Raw genomic sequence first — 12,099 nt, 5'->3', positions numbered from 1 at the left:
ATCCAGTTTGTCCTCTTAATTGCAGTAAGTGATTAAAGTGATTTGCCTCAACATGTGTGTATACCTGAATATCCAGATGCTGCTTTGGTACTGGTGTTTTTGAATTCCTAGTGTCCCCAGTATGAGAGCCTATTTGCTGTGTTGCCCTGAAAATGTCAACTGAACTGAAATATAATCTAGCCTGACTTCCCTGTTCAGCTTTATCCTAAGGAGTCTCTGATATTATGCATGGTTTACCTCCCATGAAGGCTGTGGAAGTGCTAGGTGTGATCTCCTATGAAGCAAAGCACTGGTATTTGCTACAGAGCAATGCACAATACCTTTAGGCTCTGGAAAGTGTAGCTTTGTTTTTCAGAAATATGCAAAGATACATTTCCTGAGAAAGAAAACTTTTGTAGCAGAGCAGGCGTCATAATATTTTGAAGCTATTGGCATTTACAGTATTTATGTCCCCCTATTGGAGGCGAGGTAACCTTGAACTCGGGGTTACATTGCTAGAGCCTCAGACATGTGTTTTGGTGAACCCAATTTTTGACAGTTCTATTCTGATCCAGCTCTGCTTGCACTTTGTTATGTGCACCTGTTATTCTGGATCAGAAATGTTACCTCCTCTAACTCAGATGCACCTATTAATTTGAGTGTGGCCAGATCAGCATTGTGAGGTGCAGCTGCATTAGGAGAGATGGCTTAGAATGTCAATACCTTAAAGAGGTCCATAAAGTGTAGTCCACCAACAACATATTATGGGGTGTTTAATAACTCTGAGTTTGCTGCCCCACATAAAACAGGCTTATCAACCCCCTAATGCAGGAGTTCAGAAGTCACTGAACTAAGTCTCCCATCAGTGGCAGCCAGTATGGCTAGTGGTCATGGAAGAGGCAGTACAATAACACCTAAGGGCTACAAATTAGCCTCCTTTGAGTAAGTTGCTATGTTTAGTGGGCCTGTTGAGACACAAGCTGTGCAGTTTCGATCTAGAATTATATGGATTTAATTTTATATAAAAATTAATTGATATTTCACTATTCTTTTTAAAAAGAAAAAACTTCAAATGCTCCCCGCTTCCCTCTTTAAAAGCTTGTTTGTCTATCCATTTAAGATTAAAACTCCAGGCGCAGTTCAGTGTTTCTTTGGCTTCCAATTCAGATGAAGGCATACATCAGAAGTAGTCTTTTGGGATACATTTTTGAGCATACATGTTTCCCTATTTGATCCACACATTAAGAATTCTGGTCTCATAGCCTGCTTCTGCTAAATGTTGAGATATTTGTGCTTTGGATTATGTACTTTTAGCGGCCTTCCATCAATCTTCAAGCTACAGGTGACCACCTACTTTGAAAACTGAAGCCTTTAGGGTATGTTGGCATTCCAATTCCATGTACTCCCTTCAGCTTGTACTGAATGCATTTCACAGCAATTCAGAACTTTTGTAAAATACATTTTTGTCTGATGTCACACACGGATCCTTTTTCTTGCTGAGCTACTATATGAAAATACTTTATGTCCTCTCTACTGTGTAGAAAGGCTAATTCAAAATTAGGTTTTACAAAGGCAAAGAGGACACAGACTGTTAACATAAATTTATTTCAAGTCAGGCTGCAATACTAAAAAGTAGCATACAGAAAGGAATTGCATCACACTTTCACATGTTAGCTATGTTATTTGTGCTTGTAAACATTTATTCTACCACCGCAAAACGTCTGTGTAACACACAACTAACTGGAATTGGTCTAAAAATAAATAACCTTTCCAACAGTATAATTTCAATCTATAATGCTCCATAACTTTATTACTGTTTTCTGAGAGGTCCTGAGTGCACACTGGCCTTGAGAAGCTTTTTGGGTTGTGGCACATCTCCAGAGTGGACCCAGGTGCTGTTCAGCCAAAGCTAGTGCTTGCATTATACATTGGCCTTTCTATTATTAACCACGACCTTTACTCCTCTACATGTATTGTGGAGTAACTATATAGTCAGCAAAGTCGCTTGAACACTTAGATTAATATGCTGGCAAATGTCACCTTTGCGAAAGAACAGGCATGGGTGGAAGCGGATTTAACAGAAGCAGTGGTGACAATTATGGCTCTTAATAATTTTATTTAAAAGTACTGCAAAAATAGTGTAAAAAGATAATTTACTTTTGGACACATTACAGAATCATATACTATCTTAATGAAAATAAGAGATGTCTTTCATAGTCTTCAGGAACATACAGGCAGAATCTGTATATGGCCAAACGGTTGAAATTCTGTTTTTCAAAAAAGCAAATGACAGAATTGCTGCTTTGCAAAGATGCTAGTAAAGGATATTGGCAATTTGGAATAGAGATATTTAGTGGGTAATGAGCTGAAGATTTTTATTGCAACACAGTTCCCTTTCCTGGCTTTAAATTAAAAGCAGTCATTTTGGCCAAAGCCAAAGAACATTTTAAGTATGGGTGCAAAAACTACTAGTTATTTGAAAATCAGGGTATTGGGAATGTACACTAACAATCAGGCAAGTTTTTATGCAATAAAAAGATCACAGGCACCCCAAACATTTAACCTCATTAAAATTTTAGTTTTAAAGTGTTGATAATCACATGATTCTATCAGTATAAAAATAATAATGAAAAAGGAGAAACTTGTTCTCAGAAGTACTATCTAATACAATTCACCACAGCTCAGTATATTTTGGAGCCCAGGTTTTTAAAGATTGCTTCTGAAGGAAAGTTTTCTTTCACATTCTTTAGAATACTTGAGGCAGTTTGAAGAAATATTCCTGCCTAATAGGCACCCCTTTTCCCTTGCTTTGGTGTTTCCCTCTAGGATAAAAAACTTTCACAGTCACATCCTTTATGAGGCTGGCCTAAGCTAAACCAATTTGAGGGCAGCAGTTAAGACCAAATGATTGTAAATCATGAGCACTTACTTGGAGTAAGGCTTGTTGAGCTCAGTGGAACTTAGCATCTGAATAAATCTGCATAGAATCAATTTGTAAAATTTGAGTAGTAAAGTTGAATTCCTTTAAAAGCAACTGTTCATTCGCAGATTGCAACGAACTTTACAAAGGATGTGAATCACTATTCCAGGTGAAAGAAAGGGGAGGCTTAGAAATGCCAATACCTGCCCACAGTCTCACAGCGAGTTGCTAGTAAAGCTGTGTGTGGGACTCAAATCTGTTAATGAGCAGTCCAATATTAGCATTCACTGGAGCACAGAGCCTCTGAAAACTGCAGGGAAAGAACACAACACGATAAGGAGTTTTAAAGACCTGCATGAAAACCTGCCAACCTGAATTTTGTTCCTTTCAGCAGAACATATACGACTGCCGAATGGCGAACAGCTTTTAAAAAGGAATTTCAACAGCTTGCGAATGTCGCTTCTTTGTGACACAGTTCAAGAGCTCAGGCTCCTCTTTCTATTCTTCTGGAGTAATTTGAAAACATAATTACACAGAATTCATTGAGAGGCATATCCTCCTACGTATTCGTTTGCCTCGCAATTCTGCAAACCGCTAGTGTAGTCAAACGACAAATACTAACCTCTCTTTCTCTCTCTTTTAAAAATGCCTTTGTTACTGTGTGATTTCACTGTCAGTCAATACACATAGCCGACAGAAATGTATGTATGTTTGATTGCGGGAAGCAGATGTTGTTTTTTCCTCCGGTTTCCACAAATGTCAATTCAAAATGCGCACGCCGCTGACCTCCAACGCATGGTTCCCCATGTGATACAACTGTATACTCCGGGTCTTTCCTTTCCACCCATCACTTTCTTTCCTGTGCACAGCTCTAAAACAGACCCATGGCAGAATTTGTGCATTTCTGCTCAGTTCTATGTGCTGATGTTTTGAAAAAGAGGGCCACTCACAAATCACTGCCACTTAAAATGGATTAAAAATGAAAACAAGTGTAACAAGGTTTCTTATCCCAACTCGAGTAGCCAGTCAAACAGGCTCGGAGTCCGCTCTCTGCTTTCTTCATGGAGTTTGCAGAATTGTACCACGGCATGAAAGATATCGCCCACTTTCCAGGACTTCTCGTGGACAAGCTGCACAACATCTAAAAACTGGAAGGGAAAAAAATGTTTACTCATAAGAGTTGGTTTCATCCAATTAGGTTCTCTCCTTTTCACTGTAACTATATGAATCCAGGAGGGTTGGCTCACACACTGCTCTAATTGTTCATCACTCATTGACTACAGAATCAAGTGAGGACTTGTGCGTGTGGGAATGAGTCAGCTCAGTTGGTTAGAGCAGGTTGCTGATAATGCCAACGTTTCAGGTTCACTCCCCATATGGACAGCTGCATATTCCTGCATTGCTAGGGGTTGGGCTAGACAGCAGGGTCCCTTCCAACTCTAATATCCTGTGACCACAGGCCAATCATGTTTGATCTTTCCTGCCACCTCCACAGCAAAACCTCTGAGTGGAATCAGCTGTTGATCAATTGACAAGTAACTAAGTAATAAGAAATCAATTGATATTTAAATGGTTGTATGAAGCAGTCCTGAGGGAAAAGCTTTGGTTTAAGAATAGGAGGCAAGCTATGTTTAGGAATTTACAATGCAAATAGTAAATACGGTGGTTTCTGCACAAAATGTTGCACGGTGGAAGATCCCGTTCAGGTTACAAACTAGCATTGCTCTCCTCCTGGAAACTCCATTCCTCCTCCAATTCTGCCCACCCCCTTGCCTGGCAAACAGTTAGGATTCCATGGTAACTGAGTACATGTCATTCTCATTAGGTGTCTTGGACTCCCCCCAGGAGTTTTCCCCTATTTTTTAAAAAAATATTTCTTCCTTTTTAAGAGTGGTGCTTTTTGACTACTTGAGCAATGGCGCATGCACACCTGAACATGGGGGACAGAGGGAATGAGGAGTCTCAAATAAGAGTTCTTTTGTGCTCAGGCTGCCCCAGTGTTGGCAGCATACTTAGAATCTAATCCTCAAATTGTCACGCTTCCAAAGGAAGGTGAAGGGGGAGAGAGGCAGCCAATATTATAGACATTTACTCCTCAGTCTCATTGTGTTGCATTGTTACATGAAAGAACACCCAAAGGCAAACCTAGAGCACCAACATGAAAATTTCCACTCAGGTAGTGGAGTGAGGTGGTTGAACAATGGGCAGACCAGAGAAATCTGTATTACACCAGATCATCTGGTCGTATTCCCTACAGAAATGCCTCAAATTAGGCCTGAAGGGGAACGCCCCCATCCCGTCCTCTCTCCATGCACGTTGCATTTTCTTTGTAGAAGGGGTCTGTACATGTGGTAGCTGGTCCACCAGCATCATCACTGAAGTCCCTTTCTGCCTGCCTGTGGCTACAAGAACTAGAGTTGTGTGTATGTAGTAGTGCACCCGCCCTGTGGAACGCCTTCCCACCAGATGTCAAAGAGAAAAACAACTACCAGACTTTTAGAAGACATCTGAAGGCAGCCCTGTTTAGGGAAGCTTTTAATGTTTGACGGACTATTATATTTTAATATTTTGTTGGAAGCCGCCCAGAGTGGCTGGGGAAACCCAGCCAGATGGGCGGGGTATAAATAATAAATTATTATTATTAATTATTATTATTATTAGTAGTAGTAGTAGTAGTAGTAGAGTACCCATAAATCTTCAAGGGTCCCTCCAAACATTATTTTTTGTTGTGCATTCATGAGGATTTGTGCTCATGATGTTGCCAAGGTAGTTATGCACAATTCTGTTTTAAATATGCTTTGTGCCTACAGACATACTGTTCCATTTCCAATCAGGGCTGGGTCCTGTAACTTCTTGCTGAACTCCTGGAAGTTTTTATACCACAAACGTTCCCGTTTATTTCCTCTCCCACTTTTGTTGTGCTGTAATGCAAGAGTGTCCTTCCAGATAACAATGATGCATTGTGGAAGCATCACGGAACTAGTAAAGCGGAATGTTATCCTGTATAAATCTGCCACTAATGCAGCTCTTACTGTGTTAATGATGTGTTGCAGAATATATGTGCAAAAACATCCTAGTTTGAAGGGGTTCTAAAATGCCCAGAACTCATTGTCATTAGAAGTCAAATCTAGAAGGAACAATAATGCATTGATTTTACTGCATACCAATTGTGTGTTGGTGTGTGTTTAAAAAGCTTCCTTTAGATTTCCAGGCAGCTGGGGGAAAATATTATACTGTCTACTTTTGTGCTTTGTTATTATTTGAAACGAAAAGCATCATCACACCACACACCCAGGCTCTTGGTTTGCAAATGGAAATTAGCGCTTTCTCCTTTTTTCTTTTTTTTTTTACTTTTCACAATCAATATCTGATTAAGCTTCATCACTCCACTTTGAAAACAAGGGAGGAAATATATTGTGCCTCCGTAGCTGGCAGGACAATTTGCCATTTACATGTGGTCTTTTAAAACTTAAGCACATATTTTAAAGATGTTCAGCTAGGCTTGCTGTTTCCAAGGGCAGGCTTTCAGGCAGGATGTGTTTCATCACTTTCTGGGGTGTTTTAGGAATTGGTTAAAGTATTTGCAGAGGCATATGGCAAAGCTGACAGCTGTTTCTATAATGGGACACAATTTCGGCAGTTGTTACTGAATGCAGCTTAAATTATTGCTGAAGATTCCCAAATATTTTGCCTTAGAAAATACTAAACAATGCCTCAGCTGTACCTAATACCAACTCTCTCTCTCTCACACACTTTTTTTTAAAGATCCAGGGCTTGATTCTATGAGCTCTTGTCCTGACACAGCAGCTCATAGGATCCAAGGCAAGACCTTGTGCAGTACCTGCTCCATCCCTGTTGAAGGCAAGAGGGAGCAGGAGTCCCACTTGCTGCTCATATCTATTTATACAAAACATTTTAATCCCATCTAATTTCACGAGCCAAGATGGCTTAAACTGAGGGTACCCAACATGGTACCCAGATGTCCTTAGATTACATCTTCCATTACCCCTGACCATTGGTCATGCTGGCCGGGGCTTCTGGAGGGCACCACATTGATTGCCCTTGTTTAAATAAACTCCTGCTATGCGTCTCAGTGCCTGAGATACTAGAGCAAGCCTAGTTTACAGGGACCCCTGTGCCCCACAACTGTGACTGCACAGGTTTTTGCGATACCTTAATGTGGCACAAAGTGGCATTCAAATTATAAGGTCATTCCTGAATGGCTTTTCTGCCACAGGTTTGTATTTCATTCTTCCCACCCAATAGTGAAGCTTAGTGAATGACTTTCGGCCAGTCACTGTCCCTATGCAAACCCCATCTGACAGGGTTGTTGGGAGGATAAACGGGGAGGGGGAGAATATTGTATGTCACTTTGACCTTTGCGCAGGCAAAGTGGGATATAAATGCAATAATAATAGATAAAAATACTAGAGGCGGGGCAGTATATTTAAAATGTTACTCTAATACCTATTGCAAGAAAACATGATGGTCTTAGTTTTTCAAATACTGCCTGTCAGTGGGTGCTACCCCACATTTGCCATCATTTTTCTCCTGCAACAGAGAGCCATACCTTTTCAATTCTATTTTCCTGAGATTTCTTAAAATAGATCATGGGGATCCCAAGCTCTGATGCAGCGATCCACTGAAGGGTGGTACGCAATTCTGCGTCAGGGCACTCTGGTTCCAGGTCAAAGTTGATCACCAAGAGATCCTTTTGCCCATTGGCTGTTCCGGTGGATAAGCCAGAAGTACATTCTGAGGAAAGAATGCCACCGTCATTTTCCCAGTGCTTGCAGGCAAAACAAAACGAGTTCCTACACCCTGTTTTGCGACATACAACTTACCTTCTACCTTTTCTGGCATTTTGTTGTGGAATGTGTTTTCATCTACTAATTCGCTTAAGAAAGAAAAAGAACAAGAAAAGATTATTGTATATAACTTTGCAACATGGCCTGACATCCATTCATGAAAGCTGAAATGATTTCAGAGAGGGACTTGAGACGCAGCAGTTTGATTTCTACACTTAAAAAATAATAATAAATAAATAAAATAAAATGAACTTGCTTTTGGGGTACGTGTATCAGCAATTCACACTAAGGGATCTTTTATGTTTTTATCATTTGCTACCAAGGTATCAAACGCAAAGCCCTTTGAAACTGAAGTATCTTGTGAAATCTCATAAGTCACAGAACCTTATAGACAGGAGGTTTAAGCATCAGTACTCAGTTTTAAGGATATCAAGTTGATATTATTTCAGAAAATGTGTATCTACGCTCCCACTGTATTCACTGAGCTCAGGGTAACTTAAAATATTTTTAGGAACATTGAGAATCAAAAATTCTGTGGGGATCTTCCCCCCTTCCCTTTCAAAAATATCTACGCAGCTGTCAATCAAACCTGGAGCAAAACCAATGGGAACCTAAGAGGCAGGGCTGTGCACCCAATCTGGTCAGCTCCTGAACCGAACTGGGCCCCCTCCAGATTGGCACGAGGCAGCTCCAGATTCTGTCTGAAACTCTGGAAGGCCATTGCCATTGTACCATGAAGCCATAATGGCGCTCTCCAAATGTTAGAGTACAATTTCCATCAGCCCCAGATTGGGAGTGAACTTGGGACATTCTGCATGCAAATCATGTGCTGTGCCCCTGAACTACAGCTCATCTTGTTCTGGGTTCACAGACCTTAGGGCAAGCTCACTAAGGTCTCTGCCCACTGCCCGGAGCCCATAAGGAAGTCTGTCAGACCAGCCTTGCCCAAACCATTGGTCAGAGAAGCAACCTTGCAACCCACTCCCTGCTGGAATGAATTTTTTGATTCAATGCCTAGCTCCCTGGGGCTGGGTGCCCAAAGGAAGGCATGTTCTGGCCCTGTCCATTAGCTAGAAAACTAAAGGTTGCTGGGCTGTGCATGTGCATGAGATTTATAGTTATATATATATTACAACCTGTTGTAAATCATTTGAATGAAAAGTGGGGTACGAACCTTCGTAATAAACAAACAAATGTGCTGCTCAACCAGGGCCTGTGTTTGCTGTAGGCAGTTGTTTATATCAGAAAGAGATGGCTGCTTGCCAGAGATAGCAATTACTGAATATGTAACTGAAACTGCTGGCTTCTAACATTTCAGGGGGAAATTCACACCTAGCATTTGCAACAGTATATTTAGAGAATGAGGGCAAAGTGTAGCTAATCTGCACTTTGGAGCACACTATGAAATTAAGTGTGAATGTGGCGGGCAACTGGAAAATGTGGACACCACTTTATGGAAATAATTGATCACCACTTAATGGAAATAGCTAACTTTGTATTGTAACCATCGCTGATGGGAGTTAAAGCGGCAGCAAGAAAGGAGAGCAGCTGGATGAATAATGAAGTCGCTTGGCACATTCTGGATGATGTGAATGGTTTTCAGCTGAAATGGAGCAGCGCTTCCCAAGATCAGAGGTCACCTTAGCAGCTACTTACTTAATTGCATGAGAAGATGGCATGTTTTCCTGATAAATTTCCAGGTCCATAATGCCAAGACTGCTAGTGGTACTGCTGTTGCCATTGCTGACGATGCAAAAATTTAAGTATTAATGCCAGTCTGCACCAGCATGCACTTGAAGACATTGTTAAGCAAAGCGGCAGACAGAGCGGCTGCTTTTCTGCTTCTCAGAACAAGGGCACACAGTTCTTGCCTGACTCAGCAATTTGTTACCAGCAACACAAAAGATGGGGACGTATTTAGTCAAACAATACACAACAGTTACACATCTATTGGTACTATGAACTGACAGAGAAAGAATCAAGTGTTAAGCTGTTTGGTAAGGCAAAATGAAGATTTCATTTCAGCTCAGAGCAAAACATGCTTTGTAAAGTCTGGTTACATCGCTTGATGTCTCATCACTTGCTGAGTGGCAGAATGTCGTCCTGAAAGTGATGTCAGGGGATGTGAACATTTGGTGGTATTTGAGTCATGATGGCTGCTTCATATATGTGCTAATTATCACTTGATACTGTGTCATCAAGTGGTTGCCATATTATATAAAACCCTAAGACTCATCACAGTGTAGCCAGAGATAATGTTGAGTACACTTATACCTTTAAAGTGCTAAATGGCCTCGACCCTGCAAACCTGAAGGAGTGCCTTCACCCCCATCGTTCAGCCTGGACACTGAGGTCCAGCTCCAAGGGCCTTCTAGTGGATCCCTTACTGCAAGAAGTGAAGTTACAGGGAACCAGGCAAAGGGCCTTCTTTGTAGTAGTGCCCGCCCTGTGGAGCACCTTCCCATCAGATGTCAAGGAGATAAACAACTATATGACTTTTGGAAGACATCTGAAGGCAAGCCCTGTATAGGGAATTTTTTAAATGTTTGATGTCTTGCCGTGTTTTTTATAATTTGTCGCCTCTTATTGTCTCCAGCCTCAAACACAAGATTTTTAAAAAAATCAATTTATTGCATTTATATCTCATCTTTTCCGCCAAGGAGCTCAAGGTAACATACGTGGTTCTCTGCCTCCTTATTTAATCCCCACAACAACCTAAGAGGTAGGTTAGGCTGAGAGGCAGTGACTGGCCCAAGGTCACATTCATGACCAAGTGGAGATTTGAACCCTGGTCCCATAATCCCTACACTGGCACTATAAACAGTACACCACACTGGCTGTGAGTCATATCATGCAAAGACTGAAAACAACAGTGGGATCTCAATAGTGATTTTCAACTCATTTATGACTTCTTGGAACAGATGACCTACAGTGAGATCTCAAACAACTAATGACTTTGAGTGGTGGTGAATTTGGCAATTACATTTAGGCTGCAGTGACAGCAGAGATTTAGATTTGAGTAGTCTGAAACACCTGATGAGCAATGAAGCAAATTGCCCAAAGAGAACTGGATTCTCCAGGGCTTTTCTCTCCTTACAGACTGAGTAGTTCTACTAAATCCAGTTTCAAGATCATAACAAATCTATATGGACCTACAGTTCCCATCTTGAAACTGTACTGTTGACTCTAAGAGCTTGCAATGATATGATAATACTTAGATGCTAGGAAAGAAAGAAAGAAGTCCTGCTACAGTAATTTGTCCAGTCCTTAGTTTTCTATCGTGTCCACGCCAATAGAGAATGACAACTGAATGCAACAGTGTTAGATGTAAATGACCCAGATGGAACTGACAAATGAGCCATGATTGACTCAAATTAGCTTCTCAGATGGTGTTATCCTTGCAGGAACAGGAAGTGTTTGCTTAGGGTTGGGTGGCAATTTCTTTCCATGGTTTCCAAATACTTAATGAGGCCTCCTGCAGCACCGTATGAAAGCTAGTCCTCTTTTGGACACACTCAAGCTACATTCATTCTGAGCCAATGACAATCAAAACGTTTATGCTGGTGATTATACCCCTTGCAGCTCAAAAGGGGCATGCGGTTACCTCATAGATCTCTCGCTGAGTTGCAAATAGCTGCTTGTATCCTCAGGATTGTCCTCGTCATTTGCCAGCTGGCACCAGCTGCTACCTGTGCTTTCGTCACTGCTGCTGGGAGGGACTGGAAACTCTTCCACGGCTTTGGCCTCCTTGGGAGCTTGAGGTTCAGGATCGCTGCGTATAGTCAAGCTGATTGGGGAAAGGAAAGGAAAGATTCTGATAAAGCAAGGAGAAATCTCTGGGGAAATTCTTCCTGCCCCTAAGCACTGTTGTATCAGTCAACCAAAGCACTTGGACCATTCTTTATTTTACTTTATTTTTTGCAAGTCATGGAACACCACCAGCTAATAGATTTTTATTGCCTTTTCGGATATTAAAGGGGGCACATATATGGAATTTGCCGCCAACAAGGCTGGTAACTTGCAACATGGGGATTGCACTGCTGCATCTTCTGATCCGTTCCCTTCTGGTCCCTGTCACCCATCCTCCTTCTACATCTGTTGTCTGGCAAAATCAAAGTCCAATGTGCTTCAGTGGGCAGAGAAAAGGAGAAGACTAGGGAAGGAACATAGCATAAAGCAGGAACATTATTTCTTGCTATATGTAGCTGAGCTCATCTTTACAAGTTCTTCTCCTGGTAGCAATGCTTGCCCTCCAATATCTAATATGCGGTGGGTGGTGACTGGAGTATTTCCATAGTCTTAAATCTGTGCACAGTATGAAACCTAGAGCTCTTTAGCCTTCACAAGTCTGTGTGATTTTGGAGTTCAAAGAAGAAATGTGCAAGGCAGGGC

General features: G+C 41.4%; 1 protein-coding gene across 4 annotated transcripts in view; it reads right to left on the bottom strand.

Annotated features, from left to right (window-relative positions):
• Positions 1–2,839: 2,839 nt before the first annotated feature.
• The window catches only part of SPHKAP (SPHK1 interactor, AKAP domain containing), a 76,861-nt gene continuing 67,601 nt past the window's right edge, over positions 2,840–12,099 (bottom strand). For 3 of the 4 annotated variants that reach the window (XM_081910289.1, XM_081910290.1, XM_081910291.1), the window contains exons 8-12: positions 11,312–11,494; positions 9,364–9,450; positions 7,744–7,796; positions 7,470–7,654; positions 2,840–4,047 (exon numbers count right to left, since the gene is read on the bottom strand). In XM_081910289.1, the coding sequence (XP_081766415.1) occupies positions 3,904–4,047; positions 7,470–7,654; positions 7,744–7,796; positions 9,364–9,450; positions 11,312–11,494 (652 nt within the window). In that variant the 3' untranslated portion in view covers positions 2,840–3,903. The remainder of the gene's footprint in view (positions 4,048–7,469; positions 7,655–7,743; positions 7,797–9,363; positions 9,451–11,311; positions 11,495–12,099) is intronic. The other variant, XM_081910292.1, reaches the window with a different exon arrangement.

The sequence above is a fragment of the Podarcis melisellensis genome (assembly GCF_964234715.1).
Source record: "Podarcis melisellensis genome assembly, chromosome: 5".
Classification (NCBI taxonomy): Eukaryota; Metazoa; Chordata; class Lepidosauria; order Squamata; family Lacertidae; genus Podarcis; species Podarcis melisellensis.
This window is presented reverse-complemented; position numbering and strand designations above follow the sequence as displayed.